The sequence below is a fragment of the Pinus tabuliformis genome, chromosome J (genome assembly GCF_031772625.1).
Source record: "Pinus tabuliformis cultivar Carrire ecotype Pingquan chromosome J, CPIR1, whole genome shotgun sequence".
NCBI classification, from domain to species: domain Eukaryota; kingdom Viridiplantae; phylum Streptophyta; class Pinopsida; order Pinales; family Pinaceae; genus Pinus; species Pinus tabuliformis.
This window is the reverse complement of record NC_142295.1, coordinates 84083988-84111500: the sequence shown is the minus strand read 5'-3', so window position 1 is coordinate 84111500 and position 27513 is coordinate 84083988. Positions and strand designations below refer to the sequence as shown.

Below are 27513 nucleotides of genomic sequence, written 5' to 3'. Positions count from 1 at the left end.
AAGGATAGTTCCGGTTGGAGATTTCTCCTAATTTGAGAATACTTAGCAGAAGAGGCAGAGAGAGATCCGGGAGAGGCAACGCAGACGCTATGTTGGCCAGCGTAGGCTGACGCAAAGCCTTGAGGTGATCTGTATTTTTGCTGGAGAGATCGATTTTTGAAGCTGGAAGCTGGGGTGTGAGACTGGGAGGACAAAGTCAAAGTCTTAGAGAGGCAAATTGATCAACAGAGGGAGTGATACAGTCCCTAGGAGTTGTGACGTTGGGCCTACGCAGAGACAACGCAGAGGCAGTAAGGGATTAGTCATTCAGTCGTTGGATCAGTCAGGATCGCCAACGATAGTGTGAGGTATTTCTCACTAATCTTCTATCAGTGATATTCTCTGTACTGGATAGCCAGCAAGGCATCTAGAGATTGTATTCAGAAAAACTATTGCTTAATAATACAAACCCTCAACTGCTGCACCGGTTTTCCCGCATTGGGTTTTTCTGGGGACTTTTGTCCAAAAACAACGGTGTAATGTGTTGTGTATTTCTTTCTTGCTCAGTTTCTTGTTTCCTCTTATAATTTAATTGGTGAAGGCTGCAGTGTATTAGTTTCGGTGTTTACTGTAGGAAATAGTAAATAATTTGTTCAATAATTAACAAATAGAAGGAACTTAATCAGTTGTTGCAGTGGTGATTCGGGTAATTGAATTTTCACACCAAGTAGTGCCTTAGCAATCTAGATCAATTATCTAGGGGTGGGTTGGCTAAGAGATGTATGGTAGATTCTTTTGGATCAATCTCAAGACTTATACCAGCAGGAAAATGCAATTTCCAGCAAGCTAGAAATTTCCTTGTTTAGGTTGTGGGGTCCATTGGGTGCACAAATTAAAAAATTTGCAGCAAATAAAGTAAACTTAGAACAACTGGAAAATATTATTTTTGGACTCTATAAACAAGATATGATCAAGTAAATTGAATGTAGAGCCTACCTCCAAGGTTGTAGTTGACGTAGTTACTTAGAAAGTGCTTGCAACCTTGAGAATCAGCTGGATTTGTTATGCTTTAACAATATATGAATGCAGATCTGCAACAGAAAACTCAATATACTATGACCAATGTATGGAAATAAAGCTCAAAAATAGATATATTGATCCTTGGCTTTAATTTAACTTTATTACTGAAAACCCCAAGGTACAAAACTAGCTATTGATGATAAGATTTTGTAGAATGGGCTAGTTAAACAAACTAATCTAAAATTGAAAATAAAAGTTGTGATTTTTATTTATGGAATCGTTGTTGAGGAATGACTTACCGTTTACCACAATGCATTACCCCAACTTGTCAAGTTGTGAACCATAATTGTTCTTAGGTCATTCATGCAATGTGGATAGTGAAGTGGGCTTGGTCTCGAAGAGAAAATATCTCTCCCAGCTATGTCTAAAACTTTCAACACCTTTCGGATCCAACTAGGAGAGGCCTCTAACGAGACTAGAAATGGTCCTATGTGAAGTCATTTATACACTACAAATCTAAAAGAGTTGTATTTCGGGATCTTGTCTAATGTTCTACTTGCAAATCACTTAACTAAACATGGGCCATTGAAGATGATCGAATCAAATGGTACAAAAGGCATCACATGATAAAAAAATTACACTCTTCCTTTAAGGCTGTCTTGTTTGGCTAGTTGGTTCTTTGTAAGAACATTGTGGTTAAAGAGATGATTGACCACTCTGACCTATTGAATGGATGCAGCATGATGTGCTTACAAAGTAGAAGCAATCAAACTTATTTTGGGATGGCAGGGTTGTTCATAGTTACTTGGGATTGTATTACCTCCGAGTTCACGATGCTCTTTGTTTCCTTCTTCATTGCAAAGGAAGGGACATTCTTGGTGATTGGCTAAACTATAACTCATAGAGGCAATTATCAGACTCCCGGTTCTTTATGGCTTCAAGATCTTGGGATTGAGCTTGTTGTAGACAAATTAGACTAGGCTGGAGAGAGTTCAAACTTGCTTCCTAGGTGCATCATCAGATGTAAGTGGATGGTTTCGCACACCATTTTCTAGGCACAGTTCAACATCCACACTTTCCACCTCGAGGTCATTTTATGTTTGGTTTCTTTTATTCATAGAGTCCGATCTCTCAAAGACACGACTACCATGAGAGAGAGGTATCTCTACCATGCACTTTTCTTGTTGGAGTCTCTTGCTTTAGATATATCCTCTGGTCGAGAATTTTTTGGAGCTGCAAGATGGTATCCTCGTCCACCTCCCTTATATGGGTAGGCATTGCATGCACCGACTTAAGATCCCTTTGGGACAAGTTCGGGTCCACACCCATGGACTCCAGATAGAGACATACTACCATATATCACAATCTGATAGGATCTGTCAGGTGTGACACCTTCAAGAGCTGGAGATGAATATGGACCTTATTTTTCAGTTTCCCATATACTATGCGTTTAGAATATGCTATCATTAGGAGATCTTCTGCCACGTGTCAACTTCTACACGCCATGCCCCACCTTGGGATGACCAGATCTGATCACCTCATACTTTTGTATTGATCATTCAGATCGGAGCATCAAATGACAAGCAGAGCAACAAAGTGGCGAGATCCCTTGTTTCTCCTCACCCTCCTCTTGGAGTCCAACCCATATTATTGAGACCATCTCAGTACCATTAGTCCATACATTAGGTCACACATTCTTTGGATGCTAGAGAGATCAGCTCTAGACGAACTCAATGTAGAGTACCTCTTACTAGTTAGACTACCTCCCAGAGCTAGAGGAGTAGCCAAAGATCCATTTGGAGTTACCTTCTTTCATCCTTGGATGGAAGTAGTATCCTTCCTCGTACATTCAACCCCATATTATTGAATTTTCTATGTCTATCTGTCAGAAAATTAATTTATATTCGACTGGTTTATTTCTTCTACTTGTAAATTCTGAACAAGTTATTTAAAACATTTAAATACTGAAATAAACACAACACGGTCACAACATCTACAAATCATCAGTTGAAAGAAAACAAACACACAAGTGACATCGTTATTTTTGGACAAATGTCCCCGGAAAAACCCAACGCGAGAAAACCGGTGCAGCTATTCTGAGGGTTTATTATTATGCAGTATTTCCTTGAGTACAACTGGGTGCCTAATTGGCTCACTCGACAGAGAAAACTACACGGTAGCAATACCTCTCTATTCGGAAACAGGTATTTAGAAAACTTGTCGCGAAACCCTCTCCGGCGACTCTGAACCTTAGCGCTGGCCCTTCTAGCCTATGCGTCAGCCTCCTGCTGCACTGCGTCAGCCCCATGACCCTTTGCGTCAGCCCTCTGAGGCACTGCGCAACTCTGGGACCCTCTGTGTCACTCCCTCTGCCTTCTGCGTGGATGACGCAGTCCCTCTGGGCTTTGTGCTCTCTCTGCTGGGCTCTGCATGGCCTGCTCTGGTTGCTGCTCTCACTTTCTGCTTCTGCGCTGGTCTCTTGGCATTGTCTCTGCCTCTCTACCCAGTACTCACTGCTCCTCATTGCTAATCACTGATTCACTTTTTCTTAGCTACCCCGCTCTAGCAAAATGAATGACTGATCACTCTAGTGTGTCTTCCAACTGACCCTCAAGCCTCTTCTTATACTTTTCTCGTTGGTCCTTTAACGACCGAGATTAAATCTCTAATCAACGGCTAAGATTAGATTTGGCTTGATCCATGACTTTTGGAACCTTCTAACCCAGTTTTATATTAATACGCATTAATATTTCATTTTTCCTAAGTTAAGACTTAGGAACTCCATTAAAAATATTAATTATTTTAATATCTCCCAAACTGGGTAGAATCTGTCCAAACCATTTATGGGTCTTAGAGATCTCATGTGCTTTAGCCTCTCCACCAATTTTCATGGCTAGAGCACATCCGATGCTACCCCAAATTAACAATCCCTCTTTGCAAGGACTGTGCTCTACTAATACTCCTCACTGAGCATCACCTTAATTATCCAGCACCGGTACCTGTGCTGATGCTAGGCCTCCTCGCCCAACATCCTCTGCACTGCTGCATCCTGTACTGTTGCCCATGGCCCTGCCACTGCCACTGCTGCATCCGTACAATTCCCTCTACATCTGTGCTACTGCTGGGCCATCCTCCCAACATTGCATCTGCACTGCATCCCCTCTCATCATGTTGCATTGTGCTACTACATACTGCTAATGCATTGCAACTCAGTTACTAAGAAGTAAGTAACTGATCCACCCAACTTCTGACATCCCTGTCAGGCTAGAAACACTCCTGATGTTGAAGCTCCCTCTGTCGCTAACAAGTGCTCCCTTTACTTACCTCTGTGCTGCTACAACAACTGCCTGCATCTCGCACCATTGCACACCTCTCGATGCCATCCTACACTGGTGCAGCACTCTTGTGCCTCTTGCATTGTTTCAGCCTGCTAGCCTCACGCTGCCTGGGGACTCCTGCACTGTAGCACTCTCTGTCGCTTCATTCGCATCCGTCTCTACCGACATCCATTAGTCCCGCTACTCCTCTTCGGGGCTTCCGTAGCAAGGTATAATCCAAGAGGTTGGGTACCTTAAGGATCTTGCCCGTCATCGCCTGTAGTCCTCCTGACTACAACTCGATGTCTCCCCACTTCTTCTCTAGTGGCGCATGAGCACTCATGGCACAATCATCATCCTCCTCGACTTCTTTCTCTGCCTTTGGTGGTGCTGCCTTAGGGTAGAAGCGTCTCCCTTACTCTTCTTCCTTGGACACTGGTTCGCATAGTGACCCAGTTCCCCACAATGGAAGCACTTGACCTTGGAGAATTCCTTCTTCTTCCTGTTCTCCTGCTTTCCCGTAGATGCCAAAGCCACATCCTCTTCCTCTTCCTTCTTGATCCTGACCCCTTTGCTGCTACTTACTGTCTTGGTCAGCCGTCTAATCTCTTCTTGACGAAGAGTCGCCCATAATTCTTCCCAATTTGGAAGACTCGCCCTACCCAGTATGCTCTGGACAAATGTCTCCCACTCCTCTGAGACTACGTTAAGTGCGGTCCTCGCCATCAACTCCTAATCCGGTGTGGCCCCTATGGAAGTTAGTCGGTCATGGATCTCCTTCAACTGAATGAGGAAGAGTTCTATCTGCTCTCCCTTTTGCATCTGGTATGACCTTAATTGATTCTCAAGTAACATCTTGCTCTGCACGGAAGTATGTTGTTACAAAGTCTTCAAGGTGTCCCACATCTCCTTTGTCGTTTCCTTCTCGGCAATATGTTGGACCACATGATCCTTGACCCCATCAAGGATGATGCACTTTGCCTTGGCCATTGCCTCCTCGTACCTTTCATTAGCTACCGGGTCAACTGGGATAGCCATTACTCTCATGGTGAAGCCCTTGATGCGATGTCTGTCTAGAATGGATAGGATCATGGCCTTCCAGACCACAAAGTTGGACGCTCCGTCGAGCCTATCCTGACCCTTCAACCCATTTGCGTCCATCTCTCGGCTCTTCTCTGTCGACTCCTTCGAGTCTCGCTACTTCCCGCCTGGAAGTTCTCGGTTCAACTCCTGCTGAGTCTCTCTACTTCCCGTTTGGAAGTTCTCGGTTCGATTCCTCCGAGTCTCTCTACTTCCCGTCTGGAAGTTCTCTTCTGGACTCCCTTTGAGTCCTGATTTGCCTCCTAGAAATCCTTTTGCCAATCGTCAAGTTGCCCCTCTCCAATCGTCTGTGCAACTGCAACACTAATCTGGATTCCTTGGCCAGAAATCTGCCTTGGCAGCAACTCCCTCTACCTTGGTTTTGCCCTGTTAGGTACTGTTCTGACCACAGTACCCCACCAGCTTCGCTCTCGCAAACTGCCCACAACTTCCTATGCCCCAGCAACTGAAGGACTGAGCCTCTAGGCTTTGTGCAATCCCGACACTGGAAAAAATAGCTCCCTCAGCCAGTGTGTCAACCCTCCTAGTGTCTGCATGGCTCTGCGTGAGCCTCTTTTTACCCTCCTTAGCCTCTACGCTGGCCTCTGTCTAGCCTGAATTGATGACGTAGCCCCTCTGTGTCAACCCTTCCTCTGTCGCTTTCTGCAAGGATCGTCTCTTTCACTCGGGACCGCTAAATCTGTTCAGCTGATGCCTTCAGCTTTCTTGTGATCTGCAACCACGCTCTGATACCATGTTGAATTTTCTAATTCTATCCGTTAAAAAATTAATCTGTATTCTTCTGGTTTATTTCTTCTACTTGTAAATTTTGAACAAGTTATTTAAAACATTTAAATACCGAAATAAACACAATACAGTCACAACATCTACAGATCTTAAGCTGAAAGAAAACAAACACACAAGTGACACCGTTATTTTTGGACAAATGTCCCCAGAAAAACCCAACGCGGGAAAACCAGTGCAATTATTCCGAGGGTTCATTATTATGCTGTATTTCCTTGAGTACAACTGGGTGCCTAACCGTTTCACCCGACAGAGAAAAATACATAGCAACAATACCTCTCTATTCGAAGACAGGTATTCAGAAAACCTATCCCGTGAAACCCTATCCGGCGACTCTGAAGCTCAGCGCTGGCCCTTCTGGTCTCTATGTCAGCCTCCTGCTGCACTACGTCATCCCCATGACCCTTTGCGTCAGCCCTCTGAGGCACTGCGCAATGTCTGGGACCCTCTGCGTCACTCGCTCTGCCTTCTGCGTGGATGACGCAGTCCCTGTGGGCTCTGCTGTTGGCATTATGATTCAGGTGTTGTCCTTGATGGCAAACCCATTCAGGTGATAAATCAAGAAGGACGCAGGAAATATGTTCAGCAAGTGCGTCCCCGCAGGTATACCATACAGAACCCGCGTCCAGGGACGCAGGCCAGCCGTTCAGGAGGTGCGTCCGCCCAGTGCACACATTTCAAGGCAGAGAAAAGCACGTGGGGGTTTCTTGTGTGGTATCTAGCCGACGGTTTTGTGTTTCTATGGTGTCGGCTCGTGGTTTTGTTCCATGTTTTGGGGAGAAGCTTGCCTATATAAAGCAAAGGAGTTCATTTGGATTATGCATCATCTTGGTTGAATATCTTTTGGTGAGATCTAGTCCAGATCTATGAAGGCGAATCTTCTAATGGACTGTGATCTCTATGGCGCATGATCAGATCTGTGGATCTGAGTGTTTGGGTTGGTTCTGAAGTCCTCATATCTTTTATATCTGAAGGGACGCAGGTTCAGTGAAGGGAAAGTGCGCCGGGACGCAGTACAGTAAAGGCTCAGGTGCGTCTCTGAGGCAAAGGACGCGGCGCGTCTGTGTTATTGGGTGCGTCTCTGAAGCAAAAGACGCGGCGCGATAGTGTTTCTGGGTGCGCCGGTCGCAGCAAAGCATAGAGGAACAGTGCGTCGGCACGCAGAACAGTGGAAGGTAGACTGCGTCCAGTCGCAGGTCACAGAAAGAAAATATGCGTCCCTGTCTTAAGATGATCTGTTGACTGTATATTTCTGTTCATAAGGTGTTCTGGGTTATTTCTGTAATTACTGATCTGATATCTGTAGTGGACTGTATCTGTTGTATACTTGTTGATCATTTGATTCTTCATGAAAAGAAGTAGGGGGTTGTAGCTCCCTTCCAGGAGAGACTGGAAAACGAGAGAGAGTTGTAGCTCTCTGCAGGTTGCAGCCTGCGTGCTGGTAAAGGACTGCACCAGTACAAAATCATTGTAAAAAGAATTTCTTGAAAGAAGATAGAGACATATTGCAGCAGGTGGTTTTCTCCCGCATTGGGTTTCCACCTTACATCTTGTGTTCTTTGGTGTGACTGTCTATTTTCTTTATTCATGCTCATTATTTTATGATACTGATATGCAAGAATAATTCAAAGGATCAAATAAGGAAGATTTGGTAAATTGCTTGATAATACTGATTCACCCCCCCTCTCAGTATTATTTCCAACAATTGGTATCGGAGCAGGTCCTTCAGAAAAGCTTGATCGCTTGAAGGTAGATCGTTCATCATGAGCAACTACGAGAGAGAAGCATCAATCAGGCCACCAGTTTTTGATGGGACAAACTTCAATTATTGGAAGGTAAGAGTTACTGCATATCTTCAATCTCTTGGTACTGAAGTTTGGGACATTGTAGAAACAGGCTATGCTTTTCCTTCAGCTACTCCTACAGATCCAGCTGAGAAAAAGAAGTATGAAACAAATGCAAAAGCAGTCAGTACTCTATTAGGAAGTATATCCCAAACAGAATTCATGAAGGTAATGCACTTCAAATCAGCAAAAGAAATATGGGACAAAATGATCACAAGCTATGAAGGAGATGAACAGGTAAAACAAGCCAAACTTCAAACTCTCAGAATTCAATATGAGACTCTCAAGATGTATAATGATGAAAGTGTGGCTAATTATTTTCTTCGGGTAGATGAGATTGTAAATTGTATGAAAAATTTGGGTGAAGAAGTAAAGGAGTCTCTAGTAGTTCAAAAGATTCTAAGATCATTATCCCCAAGTTTGAATCCAAAGTATCTGCAATAGAAGAAAAAGAAAATCTCCGTGTTCTTACTATGTCTCAGCTATATGGAATTCTAACTGCTTATGAAATGAGAAAGGGAGGACCATCAGACAGAAGGGAGGCTGCTTTTAAAGCATCAGGCAAAGAAGATTACTATGAAGCAAGCCATGATCCAGAAGAAGAGGAAGAAGAATCAAATTTTGTCAGAAATCTTCAAAGAGGTTCTGGAAGGTTCAGAGGTAAGCTACCTTTCAAATGCTTTGCTTGTGGAAGAGTAGGTCATTATGCTGCAAAATGCTCTTATAAGGATAAAGGAAAGGAACCAGTTAGATGGAACAAGAAACAAAGCGCAAATAAGAAAAGCTACTACACCCATGAAGATAGTGATGGCTTATCAAACAGTGATGAAGATGAACAAGGTAATAAATATAGGTTGTTAATGGCATTTGAAGATGATGATTATGAGAATGCTGTAGATGTGGATAACCTTTATGATGAAATTACTAGACTCAAGAGATGCATAGAAGAAAAGAACATGATTATTGATACTCTACAATTCCAAATTGATGAAAAGGAAAAACATCTTGAAAAATTAGAAGGTGAAATTGTTGGTCTTAGAAAAGAAATTGAGAAAACAAAAACTATTAATCTCAAGTTTGTCAAAGGATCTGAAACTTTGGATGAGATTATCAGTGTGCAGCGGTCTCCACTAAATAAGACAGGTTTGGGCTATAATGGAGAAACTTCTCAAGCATCCACTTCAAAAAGTTATCTTGATGCAGCAAGAAGAAATGAGCAAGAGCACAAGGAAGATCATCAGGTAAAGCAGGGACAAATGTCAAGCAGAAACTATCAGGGGCAATCCAGCTTAAGGGTGAACAAAAGCCACAACCAGCCACAGGTAAAATCTTCTCAATTTGGTTCAAGAATAGATGAAAATAGAAATTACAATCAGTTGGCTGGTAGATCCAATAATCGCAGAAGCTTCTTCAATGGACAATGCTTTTCTTGCCATAACTTTGGTCACAAAGCAGCTCAATGTGTTGCGTATAAAACAATCATGACTAGGGAAGCTCAAAAACAAAGAAGTATGACAGGGATTACAAAAAGGACCTATAACAATTTTTCAGCTCTTGAAAATGAAGTTGAATGTTCTATTTGCAATAATTTTGGACATAAAGACTTTGAATGCAGAAGCAGGTTTCCGGAAAGAAAGGTACAAGAGCAGAAAAAGGAACAAGCCTCAGGCGCCAAAACATGGAGAATAAAGGAACCTCAAACAGAAAGATGTGGGATAGCATTTTATGCAGAAGGACAAGAAAATCTATGGTACATTGACAGTGGATGTTCGAAGCATATGACAGGTGATAAAGAAAAACTTGAGTCTTATTCTAATTTAGAAAAGGGAAAGAAAGTCTCTTTTGGAAATGATACTCCTGCAACTATAAAAGGAAAAGGTATTGCTCCTTTAAAAGAAGATGTTAAGGCAGGAAATGTTTTGTTTTTTGATGGATTGAAGCATAATCTACTAAGTGTCAGCCAGATGTGTGATCAAAGAACCGAGGTTATATTCAGATCAAATGGATGCCTTGTTCGTGATCTTGATACAGGTAAAACAGTTCTCAAAGGAAAGAGAACTCCAAATAATCTATACATATTTGATGAAGGACAACAACAATGCTATCTAAGCAAGAATGAAGAGCACTGGTTATGGCATCGAAGGTTGGGACATCTAAGCTTCTCACAAATAAGGAAAGCTTGCAAATATCAGGCAGTTCGCGATCTTCCAGATATCAAAATTCTTGACAACACCATATGCAGATCATGTCAGTTTGGAAAACAAATCAGAACTAACTTTCCAGAGAAAGAAGGATCAGCCAGCATGCCTCTTGAGCTAGTACATACAGATGTATGTGGACCTTTCAGAAAAAGAACACCTAGAGGAGAGGAATACTTGATATTATTTATTGACGATTTCTCCAGGTTTGTTTGGTTAGGACTTATGAAGCACAAAGATGAAGCATTCGAAAAATTCAAAACCTTCAAAGCCTTGGCTGAAAATGAATCAGGTCACAAAATTAAGTGCCTCAGATCTGACAGAGGTGGGGAATTTACTTCAAATGAATTTTTCGATTTCTGTGATGAACATGGGATAAGGAGAGAATTCTCTACAGCTAGAACACCTCAGCAAAATGGAGTTGTTGAAAGAATGAACAGAACAATCCAACAAATGGCTCGTGCTATGCTTGATGAATCAAGAAACCCCCACGTGCTTTTCTCTGCCTTGAAATGTGTGCATTGGGCGGACGCACCTCCTGAACGGCTGGCCTGCGTCCCTGGACGCGGGTTCTGTATGGTATACCTGCGGGGACGCACTTGCTGAACATATTTCCTGCGTCCTTCTTGATTTATCACCTGAATGGGTTTGCCATCAAGGACAACACCTGAATCATAATGCCAACAATCTCCCCCTTTGGACTTGATGGCAACCACATAATCTTCAGCTTCATTCTCCCCCTTTGACATCAAGGGCAAAGGGTATGCTCCCCCTATGCTCATGCATCTTCAGATCAGTAATTACAGAAATAACCCAGAACACCTTATGAACAGAAATATACAGTCAACAGATCATCTTAAGACAGGGACGCATATTTTCTTTCTGTGACCTGCGACTGGACGCAGTCTACCTTCCACTGTTCTGCGTGCCGACGCACTGTTCCTCTATGCTTTGCTGCGACCGGCGCACCCAGAAACACTATCGCGCCGCGTCTTTTGCTTCAGAGACGCACCCAATAACACAGACGCGCCGCGTCCTTTGCCTCAGAGACGCACCTGAGCCTTTACTGTACTGCGTCCCGGCGCACTTTCCCTTCACTGAACCTGCGTCCCTTCAGATATAAAAGATATGAGGACTTCAGAACCAACCCAAACACTCAGATCCACAGATCTGATCATGCGCCATAGAGATCACAGTCCATTAGAAGATTCGCCTTCATAGATCTGGACTAGATCTCACCAAAAGATATTCAACCAAGATGATGCATAATCCAAATGAACTCCTTTGCTTTATATAGGCAAGCTTCTCCCCAAAACATGGAACAAAACCACGAGCCGACACCATAGAAACACAAAACCGTCGGCTAGATACCACACAAGAAACCCCCACGTGCTTTTCTCTGCCTTGAAATGTGTGCACTGGGCGGACGCACCTCCTGAACGGCTGGCCTGCGTCCCTGGACGCGGGTTCTGTATGGTATACCTGCGGGGACGCACTTGCTGAACATATTTCCTGCGTCCTTCTTGATTTATCACCTGAATGGGTTTGCCATCAAGGACAACACCTGAATCATAATGCCAACAATCTCCCCCTTTGGACTTGATGGCAACCACATAATCTTCAGCTTCATTCTCCCCCTTTGACATCAAGGGCAAAGGGTATGCTCCCCCTATGCTCATGCATCTCCAGATCTGTAACCAGAAATCCATCATGAAGGAGATAGAGACATATTGCAGCTATTTCCAAGATCTCCTTCTCCATAATGCCAACAATGCATTATGTGCTCCCCCTGAGCCTATACCACCAATAGGAAGATGATCAACAGTAAGATGATGCATCAACAACCCCCAGCTTTTGCCTGAGGTATTCAAAAGTGTCCCTGGGCAACGGTTTGGTGAAAATATCAGCAACTTGTTCCTTAGAAGGAACATACTCCAACTTGACCTTCTGTTCAAGTACTTGTTCCCGGAGAAAATGGTACTTGATTGGTATGTGCTTGGTTTTTGAATGCATAACCGGATTCTTTGAGATGCTGATTGCACTTGTGTTGTCACATAAGATAGGAATAGGAGGTGTACAAGTGATGTGATAATCCTGCAAAGTCTGCATCATCCAAAGAAGTTGGGTGCAACAAGATGCAGCAGCAACATATTCCGCTTCAGCTGTAGACAAGGCAATTGAACTCTGTTTCTTGCTGAACCAAGAGACCAGTCTGGGACCCATAAAGAACGCACCACCACTTGTGCTTTTCCTGTCATCCACGCTTCCGGCCCAATCTGCATCTGTATAGGCATGAAGAGTAAGATCTGTATCTCTAGGATACCATAAGCCATAATTTTGAGTCCCTTGAAGATATTTGAAAATTCTCTTTACTGCTTGAAGATGAGTCTCCTTCGGATTTGCCTGAAATCTTCCAACTATTCCAACTGCATGCATGATGTCTGGTCGGGTACCTGTCAAATATAGTAAACTTCCAATCATAGATCTGTAGGTTGGTTGATGTACTGCTGCAGATTCATCATTTGCACTGAGACTACATCCTGTGACCATGGGTGTACATACTGGTTTTGCATCTTCCATGCCATATTTCTTTAAAATCTGCTTGAGATACTTGGTTTGAGATAAAAAGATTCCTCCTTCCTTCTGTTGGATTTGCAAACCAAGGAAATATGTCAGTTCTCCTAGCAAGGACATTTCAAATTCTTTCTGCATGACTGAGGCAAAGCTTTGACTCATAGCTTCTTCATTACTGCCAAAAATAATGTCATCAACATACACAACAAGTATTAGCAATTTGTCATTTTCAACTTTTATATACAGATTGCTATCTGCTGAACCTTTTAAGAAACCTTGTTGATGAAGATATTTGTCCAACCGGTAGTACCAAGCCCTTGGAGCTTGTTTGAGACCATAGAGAGCCTTTTTCAATCGGCATACAAGATTTGGATCATTTCCAAGAATGAACCCATCTGGCTGTTCAATGTACACTTCTTCTTCCAAGTCTCCATTCAAAAAGGCTGATTTCACATCCATTTGAAATACTTTGAAGTTCTGAAAACTTGAGAGAGCAAGGAACATTCGGATGGCCTCAAGTCTTGCAACAGGAGCAAAAGTTTCTTCAAAGTCTATTCCTTCTTGCTGCGCATACCCTTTACAAACGAGTCTGGCTTTGTTTCTAATTACTTCTCCATTTTCATTCAATTTATTTTTGAAGACCCATTTTGTTCCAATAACATTCTTATCTTTTGGTCTAGGAACCAGCTCCCAAGTGTTGTTCTTTTCGATTTGCTCAAGTTCTTCATCCATTGCTTTCACCCAACATTCATCTTTGCATGCCTCTTTCACATTTTGTGGTTCGGTGGAGGAAAGTAATGCCAAATAGCTTGAAGCTTCTGCAACTGTTCTTCTAGTTTGTATACCTGCTTCTTTTTGTCCCATGATCTGAGATTCTGGATGGTTCTTCTGAACATATCTGGATGGAGTCTTTTCTTCTATTCTTGTCCGTTCTTCTGCTTCTTCGTGAGGTTCTTCTTGAGATTCTTCTTGAGGTTCTTCTTCTTCATCATTCTGTCTTTGAGGGTAGCTCTCATCTTCTTCGATGTCTTCACGATGTATTTGCCTAGGAATATATCCCTTTTCATCAACCACTACATCAATGCTGTCAACAATTCTGCCAAGTCTTTTATTGTAGCATTTGTATGCTTTGCTATGTGGAGAATAGCCAAGAAGAATGCCTTCATCTGCTCTAGGATCAAGTTTGCCAAGCTGCTCCTCAGTATTCTTGATATAGCATTTGCTCCCAAATATTTTGAAGTGTATTACCTTCATGAATTCTGTTTGGGATATACTTCCTAATAGAGTACTGTTGGGCTCTGCGTGGCCTGCTCTGTCTGCTGTTCTAGCTCTCTGCTTCTGCGCTGGTCTCTTGGCACTGTCTTTGCGTCTTTGCCTAGTGCTCACTGCCCCTCACTGCTAATCACTGATTCACTTTTGCTTAGCAACCTCGCTCTAGCAAAATGAATGACTGATCACTCTGGTGTGTCTTCTAACTGACCCTCAAGCCTCTTCTTATACTTTTCTCGTTGGTCTTTCAACGACTGAGATTAAATCTCTAATCAACGGCTAAAATTAGATTTGGCTTGATCCATGACTTTTGGAACCTTCTAACCCAGTTTTATATTAATACCCATTAATATTTTATTTTTGTTAAGTTTAGACTTGGGAACTCCATTAAAAATATTAATTATTTTAATATCTCCCAAACCGAATACAATCTATCCAAACCATTTTTGGGTCTTGGAGATCTCATGTGCTTTAGCCTCTCCAATAATTTTCATGGCTAGAGCACATCTGATGCTACCCCAAATCAACACATATCATGTAGTGAGACTCCCTGATTATTCCAGGGGCCAAAGGTCCATTCGGAGTTTCCTTCTTTCATCCTTGGATGCAAGTAGTATCTCTCCCTTTTACATTCACCCCCATATCATGCAGTCAGACCCCCTAATGGTTCCAGGGGACTTCGACAGCGACCTAGTGCCCTGTTTTCCCCCCTTGCCCTCAGTGATTAGACTTAAGAGACCTTGACATCATTGGCTTGATTGTTTGATCTCTTTCTTTCACTCGCTCTTTCTCTTGATAGGTTCTTGACTTGTGCTAACTCACTTATTATTTTGTAACACCGTACCTTTGTCATGATTTTATACATTTATACATATGTTCTGATGTTATACCTATGTAGGTTTCTTTCTTTATATTATTTTTGGCATTTCTAGGAGTTTCCCTTTCAGTCCCACATTGTATCCATTGGTTGTACTGTTCAGTCCCACTGACCTACTTTTGTAGTCATTCATCAGATATTAATATACTTATCTTATCTTATTTAATAAAACATGTAGACTCTGTTGAGTTTGGGGTCAAGATAGGTATGCTGGCTCAACTTGCCTATATGGAAGGGTAGTTTGTACAATCACATCTTAGCTTTATGTCATAAAATTCTTGATTTATCTATACTGCTTAGCAATGAAATGTAAGATGTATTTGCTGTTTTCCCCGAAAAATTTGAGTTCAGTAGCTTGCTTTTGGAATGTATTGGAAGAAATTGGTGCTCCTAGCAGAATAGTTATATCTTATTATCATGTTTTATATTCTGCTGGCACAGATATCAAAAACATTATCCATGCTAAAATACTCTGTTTTCTTTCAAATCATTTATTGCTTGTTTGCAATAGTTCTTTCATTTCTGTCAAAAGATGCTTAAAGAAACAACTACTTATTGAATTCGAATATGTAGAATGTTAAGGTTCATGTCAAGTCTGACTGAGTTAGATACATTGTCTTATTTTTATTTCTCAGACAGGATGTTTCTGCAACCCTGGTGCTTGTTCAAAGTATCTGGAATTAACTCATACCGAGTTGCATTCCAATTTTCAGGTATGCTAACGACATAACTGCTCTAATCTGGTACATAGGAAGAGTTCCTTTATACGAATACAACTTTGGTATTCTAAATGTTGATTTTAACATGGAATCTGTAAGTGGTTTAGTTATATTGGAAACATCTGTGTCAAAACATTGCTAAACTTTTCTTTTTAAATGAGAAAGTTGTGTTTCTGTTACTCTGGCAGTCTGGACATGTATGCTGGGATGATAACGATATTATATCTGGAAGGCCAACTGGAGCTGTTAGGGTGTCATTTGGTTACATGTCTACATTTGAGGATGCCCAGGTAATTTAATTATATGCTTTTGCTCTCATAATCTGCACAAGATTGATTTTTCATGTATAAAGTTTATTGCACTGCATGGAAGAGATAGCTTGCATTCTAGCTTTATTAACAAATGCTGTTATTTTGAAAAGATTTGTCAAATATAGTAACAACCACTGAAATAGAAGTTAAGGACCAATGTTGAACTATCTATTTAAATTTCTGTCACCACAAACTAGCAGGCCTAGTAAATAGGCTAAGGCTAGAGGGCACAACAACACCTTGGGACTAGGCCCACTGTCACCACATCCTATGTCCCCTTCTCGGGTTTTCACTGACGGGAGGAGTCCCAGTATCCCTCACTCGTGATTAATATGTCTATAATAGAATTCCAAGTGATGCAAGGATGGCTCATTCAATGGAAAGGTTCAATTAAAGTGTGAGCTTTGGGAGAAGCTAGTAAGACTTTCCACGAAAAACCCCTTGAAAGAAATAGTATATGAGACCTAGGGTTGAGATATATGACTAGACAAGAGTTCATCCAAGGTCGGGATAGACAAGGGAAAAGGTTTTGAATGTTACACTACTAAAGTACGAACCTTAAAGGAATTCCTAAGTTCAGGGATGGCTTCTAGAGTTTCCACTTGGTGTGATAGCTATGGCATCAAATAGAATGAGATTCCACATTTGGAATTTGTTCAAAACTTGAGGATGCCTAGAGGAGAGATTAAAGAACAATCCTATCTGGACGGAATTAAAAATGCACTTTCCTAGAAGATTTCGCACCAAGGCCTAGAGGGGACTCGCTATCCTAAAAATAACGAAGAAAAGAGAGAGAAAGAGGTGAAGAAAGATTGATTTTTCAATAAGATCAGTGCCTATTAGTTGGGAGAGAGATGGAGTCAAGAATTACTTTTATTTGATAATTTCGCTCTTCAAGGAGACCTAATGCAGCGTCGCTAACCCTACAGGAGGCAGCTTCATGGCTACTACAAGATTTTATACTTCATTGACAATAGTTGATGGAGTTTCAAGGATGCAATATGCAAGATTAACCTCTAGGAACATTCATTCATCATTATCTATGAGTAATGCATGCATACTTCCAATAACTTTAATGTTCTCACAAATTCACATTAAACTAGGGCACATTAAAGATCATGAAATGACATTCCATACATTAGACATTTATCAATGTAAAATATAACATCAAAGAGTACTTACAAGACCAATGTTGCATGAAGCAGGAATGAAACGGGGACGTTTTTTGGAAGCGGGGACGCAGAAGCGTCATTTTCCAAAAATCTAGGAAGCGCAGATCTCTTCTGGGTATACACCATACGGTATTCGCGGATCTCGCAGTATTCACCATACGGTATTCGCAGATCTCTTCTGGGTATTCGCAGATCTCTTCTGGGTATTCGCAGTATTCACGGATCTCGCAGATCTCTTCTGGGTATTCACCATACGGTTTTCGCGGATCTCGCAGTATTCACCATACCGTATTCGCAGATCTCTTCTGGGTATTCACAGATCTCTTCTCGTAGATCTTAGTATCTCGCAGTATCTTCTGGTTTTCGCGGATCTCGCAGTATTCACCATACGATCCCGTGGATGTTCGTAACGTGTGGAGGACGAATCTTTTGGAGGCAACGTAACGTGTGGAGGACACAGCTGCTGTTCCAGCATTCTTAGGGTCTGCGTTCAAATATTGGCTGCTGTTCCAGCATTCTCAGATCTGCGGTTTGGCTTTCAATCTGCGTAAAATATGGCTCCGAGCTTCGCAAAAATAACTGGTGGCTCATCCGTCTCTGGAGGGCAATCTCCTGCCCATATCGTGAGTGAAGCCCCAGCTCCCACTATCCAAGTGGTCCAGGACTCACTCGATGAAGCTTTGAAGTTCTCCGAAAGTGCCCTAATTTGCCGGTTCAATGGTTTTTGGCCGCGGCTGATAGCACTCCACAATTGGATCTCGGAGGTATGGAAGCCTATCATTTCTGATGAAATTAATATCTACCCCTGTGCTAGAGGTTTCTTTATAGTAGATTTTGAAAATCCTGAAAGCAGACAATGTATTCTAGATTCCGGCCCTTGGTTTTGGGAAAAATCAGGCCTATTCATGAAGCCATGGAACCCATCATTCGATCCCTCTACAGCAGTGATAACCTCAGCACCAGTTTGGGTGAGATTGCCAAGCCTACCCTTGCATCTCTGGAATCTCTCCTCGCTAAAAGCCATCGGAAATGCAATTGGGAAATTTTACTGCAGGTGCCCAGAAACAGAGGAATATGCCAGAACCACCTATGCACGCATCTGTGTGGAAATGGATTTCAGCGCCGGATTCCCAGCTGAAATAAACCTAACAAGTAAAGACTATGTGTGGAACCAGAAGCTTGATTATGAAAGTGTCCTCTTCAGATGTCGATCGTGCTTTGAGACGGGGCATCTAGCCAAAGATTGCCCAAAAGCCTCTGAGAAAAATTTTGCTAGAAAAAACCACCACAGATCTACATGGTGGGAAGGAGCACAAAAAGAACACTACACTGTCATCAAAGAAGAATATTCTAGAGAAAACTCTGAGTCACAAGAAATCAAGGAAGAAGGAAACAACTCTCAAAGCAAGCAAGGAGAAAGCCCGCCCCAACAAATCAACAGTTATGAGGATCTGAATACCGCAGAAAATAAATCTTCATTTAACAGCAAAGCAGATCTCCTAAACCAAACTTCTCCGACTATAGATCGCGAAGCTAAGACACCAATGTCCCAAGAACCAGAAGAGATGAAGGAGATGCAAGACAAAGGAAGTTGGAAGACCGTAGAGAAAAGAAAGAAAGCTACAACACCAATCTCGCCAAGAAAGACGAGGAGCCAGACAAGTAAAAATTAAGAAAATTGTAGGTCCGATAGACCAATTTGGTCTCAGTGGACGTTAACCATCATCATCATCATCATCATATATAATTTTTTTATATTTATATTAAAAAACATCCAAAATACCAAATTGGTTGTAGAAGACATGAAAACTTGCATATTTTTACATAAATCAAGATAGATATGGCATCCATTGTACATCAATGATTAATTATTCCAGCATCAACCATCTACAATCTAGATTCCTCTTCTCTTGTCTAACCTTTGCCTCTACTTCAATCCTATAGGGATTTTAGTCAACATTGCCTAATTTTGATCAAACAACTTAATCTAAGCCTTATAATATGGTAGAGAAAGCTTAACATGCCTGATCAATGATTTTGACTTGAGTGAAGGATACATAATTGCTAAGGCCATGACAAAGGAGTTCAACAATCAATAACACCAACACTGGGGTACATGTAGGTCTTGTTGCTCTTGATTAAATGCCAATCACATGCCCTCATACATGGTATAATCCAATGAAACACCACAATCCCATTGATCCTGAAAATTGTCAAGTCTGCTGAATTTTGAATGGGATATGAAATTTTATTTTCTCCATATGAAGTCTGATGAGGTTGGAACCACTCTCAAACATCCCGAGTCATTTCATGGTAATGTTAAAAATTTAAGTAAAAGTGACATTCTCCTTTATCTTTCATTTCACTTTTACTTTAAGAATTTAACATTACCATTAGGGAGGATCTAGGAAGCGTCTAGGGAGCATCAAGGGGTACCTTGGGAGTATTCGGAAAGTGTAGTTCCTCACAGAACAGTTCGAAATTTCCAAAAACAAAAAAACAAAGAAATCCTCGTGGAAACGTCCACCTTATCTCGGATGCGGTCGCTTTCCGCGGTGGATACACGCTCGAACCTCCACAGATCCGCACCTGATCCTTTTTGGATCCATAGTTCGGGAAATAGGAACCATAGATCGAGCAGTAGGAGTCGCGGATCGGGCCCCCACGAATCCAAATTTGCAGGAATCACCAAAAAAAGGAGGAACCGCGGATCCGATTTTCTGATCCGCGGTTCCGCCGAAGGATCGATGGCGGATCCGTACGGGATGCGGATCTGCCTTTGGATCCTTGGGTGGGGGGGGGGGACGATTCCTGAAACACAATGAGAATATATCCATCTATCAATATTGCAACAAAAAGCTCCAAAAAAAGATAGCGAAGATTTCCAAATGTCAAAATGCATCCAAGCATCCAAATTTCATCCAACAATTGTTGGTCTGAATTTCTCAAGAAGAGATATTGAAATCCAAGTGATGATGATCCAATTGAGAATGAATCTCATTTTTTATACATGTCATATAAGCTCAAAAACTAAAAGAAAATCCCCTCCTACGCCTAAAATGCTAAGTAGCCCACCCATGATTACTAGCCAAACATTGTAGCTCAATAAACAAATTGAATTAGCCTTCTTAGGGCCATGCTAGGTTGATGTGGAGGCCTATAAGGGCAACGTTGAGGCCTCATGTGCTTGTTGCCACTCAGATTCTATAGGCACTGCGACAACGACTCAGATCAGGGGTTGTCAATCTCATCCCAAACCTCTCCATTCTAGCTGTCTCCCAACAGTAGGCTATGGGGGTAGTCCTTATGGAAATGTGAAGATGAAGGACAAGTTGGCAACCAACGAGTCCAGGAGACACAATTGAATGACCTAGCTACTTGGTTAATTTTAGCAAGACTTAAAGATTAGATTAGATTTGAATGTGAGACCAGTGCCTTATGGAGTCAACTTCTTGCTTATTACCAATTAAATGCCAAGTAACCAGATGAACAATCGTTGCTTGGATGCTTCACTAACCTAGATGAAGTGCAAGTCCTACAAGCTAGGTGAAATGCAAAATCTTGGTTGATTTTAAGTTAGATGCTTATTCTAAGTGTAACCTTTCTCTTAACTGTTTTGGAACTAGTCTCTAAAGTAGGTTGTGGGATGGAAGCCAATGGGAAGCAAGCAAGGGCTTGATTAACGATACTTCCCCATTTTCCAACCACCGAATGCCTCCGGCGCTGCAGAGACTGTGGCTCTGATGACTGGAAGGTCACCGTGTTAACCACTAAAGAGGTGCTAAGCCCTTCAAGCTAAATTGAGAAAGGGTGGCCTTAAATGTCTATCAACTAAGCTTATGCTTGGAGGTAAGTTATTAATGCAACTAGACTTAGAATGCAATGCAAGATGGATTGAGTGATTCTTAAGGTAAGATTGGTTAAATCTTTTTTAAGTACTTAGTTATGATTTGACTTCAAGTTATATCAACAAGTACTTGTCAATAAAATACAATCTTAACCACAAGAAAGTGCCAAACATGAACAAGAGATCCTTTCAAGTACTCAAGACAAAATTATCCTCCACAAGATATTAACCAATACTAATGATAGCAATTAAGGGAACTTAGAGCACTTATCCACTTAACAATTAACTAATGATTTTCATTACAAGATCCCAGTAACAATTACTCAAAAGAGACAATAATATTATCAATGTTGACAAATGAGACTGCTATGTCGTGGGAGTTGTAATGAACAATAATGCACCAAGGCCAAGGTCACCTATAGACTATATAGAGACGAAACCATGTGGATTGACATAGGTGCACCTTAATGCAAGTTGGATTGGCCCATACACTGATGATCACCCTACAAAGACAAGGCTCCCGTAAAACCATGGGTCCTCATGAAAAACCTCCCAAGGTCCTCCATTCCAGTTAGGGACGAGATCGCCAAGATGATGCACTCAAGGGATAAGGCATGGTTTGACCAATCACAGTGAATATAGACTCAAAAGACAAGACACCAGGTCTGTGATGCCTAATACATGGCCTCACATGGTTTCTTACAAGGCTTTGAGTTCTGACCTTGGGCTTATAATGGTGATAAATGATGTGTCTGAAAATATTTATGTACCCCCACTGATGGAGGCGAAACATAGTTCATAGGGCCCAAATTTGGTATGCGACAGACACTCCAACCTCGACTCAATAAAGGTTATGGCTCCATTGCCCTCATTGAGTGACAATGCTTCCAAGCACAGTTCTAGGAAATCTCATCCAAGCTCCACCTCATGGTGGCCATTATTAGACCCTTGTTCCTCTATGGTTCTGAGATTTGGGGGCTCAGTTTACTATAGTTAGATTGGGCCATGATAGAGAGATTCCAGACTCTGCTTCTTTGGTGTATTATCCTTTGCAAATGCATAGTTCTGCAACCCATTTTTCTGTGAAAATTCCTAAACTAGAATTCCTATCGCAGCAAACTGATGTTACTTCTCCTACTTGTTAATCCATACAAGTTATTTACTGTGTTCTACAGTAAATATCGAAGTAAATGCTATTGCAACCTTCACTTAATTAAATATCATGCGGAAACAAGAGACTGAGCAATAAAGAAAATACAACACAAATGACACCGTTATTTTTGGACAAATGTCCCTAGAAAAAACCCAATGCGGGAAAACTGATGCAACAGATCTGAGGGTTTTATTATTATGCAGTAGTAAATCTGAGTATAATTCTTGGATGCTCAAATAGCAATCCAATATAGAGAGAAACTGGGCAAAACGAATGGTGAAATGCTCTCACCCTATCACTGGGAGAATTTGAGTCTGATCACGCTGAACTAGAGCCTTTGCGTACCCTCTGCGTAGAATTGCATCACTCCCACGCAGTTCCTACCTAGGAAAACTTCCTTCTTCCAGATCTCCCCCTCACTGCAAGAAATCTACTCGATTAGAATTTCGTCTTGAGAACTGCTCACTTTAGAAATTCGATCTCTTGATCTCATGGTGTATTTTCCAAATGACCCTCAAGCTCCCTTAAATAATCTTGTCGTTGACATTCAACGACCCAGATTAACAGCTAATCAATGGCTAAGATCATTTTAGCTTGATCATCGTCTTCTTTTGGAAGTTACACCCACAATTAGATTAATACCCATTAATATTTTTAATTTCCTAAGTTTAGAACTAGGGTCCTATTAAAAAATATTAATTATTTTACAAAAATTGTCTTTGGGTGGAATTTCCCAAAACGCCTTCTGGGTTCTTTAGAATGCATGTGCCCAAGCCTCCTTGCAAAATTTGAGGCCTAGAGCACATTCGATGTTACCCCAAATCAACATTGCCTCTTAGCGAGGAATGTGCTCTAGCAATATACGCTGCTGCATACTGCTCTGACTTTGAAGCATCGTCCTCTATGCTGCTGATGTCTGACATGCTGTCCACCAACTACTGCATTGCTACTACAACTGTACTGCTGCTGACATTGCCACTGTCAACACTGCATCCGTACTACAACTCCCTCTCAGGTGTTGCATCTGTGTTGCTGCTAGCACTGCCACTGCCAACTGCCACTGCATTGCAAACTGTTGCTGCTACTCCATCAGCAATGGAAAAACATCCAAAATTACTGAACTAACTGTGTTCAGTATGATACCACGTGAATGCTAGAGCCTGATTGCTGCTAGTCTCTGCACTGACCCTCTAAATCTACTGCGCTGCTGTTGACCTCTGCTTTGTGCCATTTGCACTGCTGCCAACTCTCCTCTACACTGCTTAGACTCTGGCACTCCTAGCCACTGCAACTGTCTCTCTAGGACTCCTCAGCACCATCCGACACTAGTCCATCCTACTACCACAAAACTGAGCTCCCATAGCAAGGTATTGATCCAAGAGGTGGACTCCTCGATGATCTTGCCCATCTGTAGCTCTTTCGAACTACAACTCCAAATCAACTCACCTCTTCCTGGAGGTATCTCGACTGTCATGGCGAACTCCTCTCCTTTGATCTTCGTGGGCGTAGCCTTCGGATCATGCTTCTCATCCTTTTCCTTTTTTCTTGAGAGGATGCTGAGTAACGTAGTGACCCATCTCACCACACCTGAAACACTTGATCTTTGAGACGTCCTTCTTACGTCTCCGCTACTCCCGCTACCCATTCGATGCAAGGGCTGCATTATTCTCCTCCTCCTTAGGCTTTGAACCACTGCTGTTGCTTCTGTCAAGTTTTACCTTGACTAAGTCCCTCCTCAACTCCTCTTGTTTTAGAGCTGCCCACATCTCATCCCAATTCGACAATGCTGCTTTGCCCAGGATACTCTGGACAAAGACTTGCCACTCATCTGAGACAGAATTGAGGGCTAGTCTAATGAAATCTGAATCTTGAGGTGTATGCCTCGCAATAGACAATTCATCACGGGTCTCCTTAAGCTTCGTGAGGAATGGATCCACACACTCCCCTTCTGCATCTGAGTAGATCTCAACTTCTGCTCCATGTACATCTTCCGTTGCTCAGAAGATCCTTGATACAGCGTTTCCAAGGCATCCCACATCTCCTTAGTAGTCCCTTTGCTAGCAACGTGATAAACCACGTGATAGTTTACTCCATCCAGGATCATCATCTTAGCCTTCGCCATTTCAGATCGGTATTTCTTCAATGGATCTGCGTCTGCATGCACAACCACCACGCTGTTGACATATGTTTTGAGGGTATGCTCATCTAGAAGGAATGCCATTCTAGCCTTGCAAATGGTGTAGTTGGATGCTCCGTCCAACCTGTCCTGATCCCTCAAGCCACTGGTTGCCATTTCTGCCAAAAAAATAGAAAGTCGAATGACCTTCTCTCTCCTCTATACTATTGTTGGGCTAGCCTACTCACTCCCTGCTGGAGCTAGTAAAACTGCTGCCCCTTGTTGCTGCTCAGCTCTAGAGAATTCGAATTCCTTGGCTAGGAATTCTCTGAGGAAGAAATTCCTTGAGCTGTGCTTCTCCTCTTTCTTCTGACGAGTTTCTGCCCAACAAACTGCTTGTAAAAAAATCTGCGGCCCACCATCTCTCCTCATGCTGAGGCTTCAACGCTACTTCCTTTTCCCTAACAAAAATTCGATCTAGAAGCCCTTCTCTCCGTCCACTGTCTTGGAGAGAGACTGCCTTGAAATTTCAGTGCTCCAGCTAAGAACTCGCAAACCCTTTGGGTTTTGAACTCCTGCCTCCTACAACTTTTTGATTTCCCTCTTCTGCTCAGCACTGGATCTACCGGCTCTTCTCTTCTTGCTTCACCTACAACTTTGATACCATGTGAAAATTCCTAAACCGGAATCCCTACTGCAGCAAACTGATGTTACTTCTCCTACTTGTTAATCCATACAAGTTATTTACTGTGTTCTACGGTAAATATTGAAGTAAATACTACTGCAACCTTCACTTAATTAAATATTATGTGGAAACAAGAGACTGAGCAAGAAAGAAAATACAACACAAATGACACCGTTATTTTTGGACAAATGTCCCTGGAAAAACCCAATGCGGGAAAACTGATGCAACAGATCTGAGGGTTTTATTATTATGCAGTAGTAAATTTGAGTACAATTCTTGGATGCTCAACTAGCAATCCTATATAGAGAGAAACTGGACAAAATGAATGGTGAAATGCTCTCACCCTGTCACTGGGAGAATTTGAGTTTGATCACGCTGAACTGGAGCCTTTGCGCAAAACTACGTCACTCCCATGCAGTTCTTGCGTCACCCCTGTAGGGCATCACGCTGCTCCTTCTTTGTACCCTCTACTAGATGGAAAATCCGAATCTCTGCCTCCCCGTCTCACACCCCGACTCCTGGCTGCTGAAACTTGATTTCCTCAACAAGAATTCGATCTCCCTCTAAGGCATGCACTGCCACTGCGTCAGCTCTATGTGGGCCCAGTATCTGCCTCTTCCTGGATGTCGTTCTTCCCTCTCTCTTCCTCGTACTCTTTGGCCCAGGAAAACTTCCTTCTTCCGGATACTCACTGCTCCTCACTACAAGAAATCTACTCGATTAGAATTTCCTCCCGAGAACATCTCACTTTAGAAGTTCGATCTCTTGATCTCACGTCGTGTTTTATAAATGACCCTCAAGCTCCCTTAAAAAATCCTCTCGTTGAGATTCAATGACCCAGATTAAAAGTTAATCATTGACTAAGATCATTTTAGCTTGATCCTCGTCTTCTTCTAGAAGTTACACACACAATTAGATTAATACCCATTAATATGTTTAATTTGCTAAGTTTAGACTTAGGGTCCTATTAAAAAATATTAATTATTTTAATAAAATTGTCTCTGGGTGGAATTTCCGAAAATGCTTTCTAGGTTCCTTGGAATACATGTGCCCAAGCCTCCCTGCAAAATTTGAGGCCTAGAGCACATCCGATGCTACCCCAAATCAACATTTTCAGGAAAAGTTTGGGGTCCACCCATTTCACCATGAGGTCATTTTTTGCTTGGTCTCTTTTGTCCATAGAGTCAGCATTTACGGAGACTCTGCTATTGGGACAAATTGATACCCCTATCTTGCACTTTGTTCTTCGGCGGTCATGGCTTCGGATTCCCCCTCAGGTTGTGTTCATGAAAGTTTCACAGAGGCATCTTGGCTCCTTCAGTCGATGACCATATCCCCAAAGCACCTTCCTCCGTTTAGTTTCTCCCATGATGGACCAACATATCTCTTAGTAACTCGAGAGATAGGGAATCTGACCATCAAAGGGGATATCTATTGATTATACATTCATGTCACTTGGACATCCCCCTTGGTGAGCCTTAGCTCAAAGATGTCCTTCTACTTAGAGGACTCTTTGGAGCTACAAGATGACCTCATCACCCAACCCTATACTTGTAGGCATTTGATGCACTCACTTAGGATTGTTAGTTTTCTGTGGCAGCGAACAGGTGCTCTAGTCTTTATGGTGTCTAAGAGGCTAAGGTACACAAGATCTCTAAAACCTAGAAAATGTTTAACAAGAAAAGCCTTATAAACACCTCAAATGATTGATTGACCAATAATTAAATATTTCCTAACTCTAACTTAGGAAAACTGATTAGTCAAATCAGATTAATTGAGGGAAATCGATTTTTCTCTAGAGGCTTATGTAAAAGTGAGTTGATGGAGTCAATATTGTTAGTTTTTGTAGCATCGCATGTCTTCTAGCCACGAAATTTGGTGGAGAGGCTAGAATACATGTATTCTCCAAAACCCAGAAATCGTTTTTCGAAATTCCACCTAGAGATGACTTAATTAAAATAATTAATCATTTTTAATGGTTCGTAAGTCTAAACTTGGGGAATATGATTAATTAAAGGGTATTAATTAAGTCATGGTGAGAATCTTCTAGAAAAAGACATGGATCGAGTTCTAGTTAATCTTTGCCATTGATTATGTTTTAATCTTGGCCGTTGATGTCTCAATGAGAAATTATAAGAAGAAACTCGATGGGTCTTGGAGGACACGCACCAACAACTACTCAGTTGCCTAGGTAGATCGATTTTCTCAGTGGTTGAAGTTCAGTAGAGGAAATAGAGCCAGAGGGTGAGTTGCAGGGGAGAGAGAGAGGGTATCAGCAGAGATCTGGGAAATGTAGAACGGGTTCCAGAAGAGACAGCGCGAGGAGAGACGCAATCCACTACAACTCTGTGCAGAGGGTGATGCATAGACCCAACATATGGAAAAACGGTTCATCTCGGGGTCAGGTAGTTGCTGTGGAGAATGAGAAATTTATCACTAAATTTTTTACTATTTTTCCTCTGTTTTGATGTCTGAATTTTTCTACTTTAATTTCTGCTGAAGAATTAATAAAGAAACCCTCATCTGCTGCACCGTTTTCCCAAGTTGG

General features: G+C 41.9%; 1 protein-coding gene across 4 annotated transcripts in view; it reads left to right on the top strand.

The window, feature by feature from the left end:
* Nucleotides 1-27513, top strand: part of ABA3 (molybdenum cofactor sulfurase (LOS5) (ABA3)) — a 425672-nt gene that overhangs the window by 210525 nt on the left and 187634 nt on the right. For all 4 annotated transcript variants that reach the window (XM_089377211.1, XM_089377210.1, XM_089377209.1 and 1 more), the window contains 2 exons: nt 15598-15675; nt 15870-15971. In XM_089377211.1, coding sequence (XP_089233337.1) covers nt 15598-15675; nt 15870-15971 — 180 coding nt within the window. The remainder of the gene's footprint in view (nt 1-15597; nt 15676-15869; nt 15972-27513) is intronic.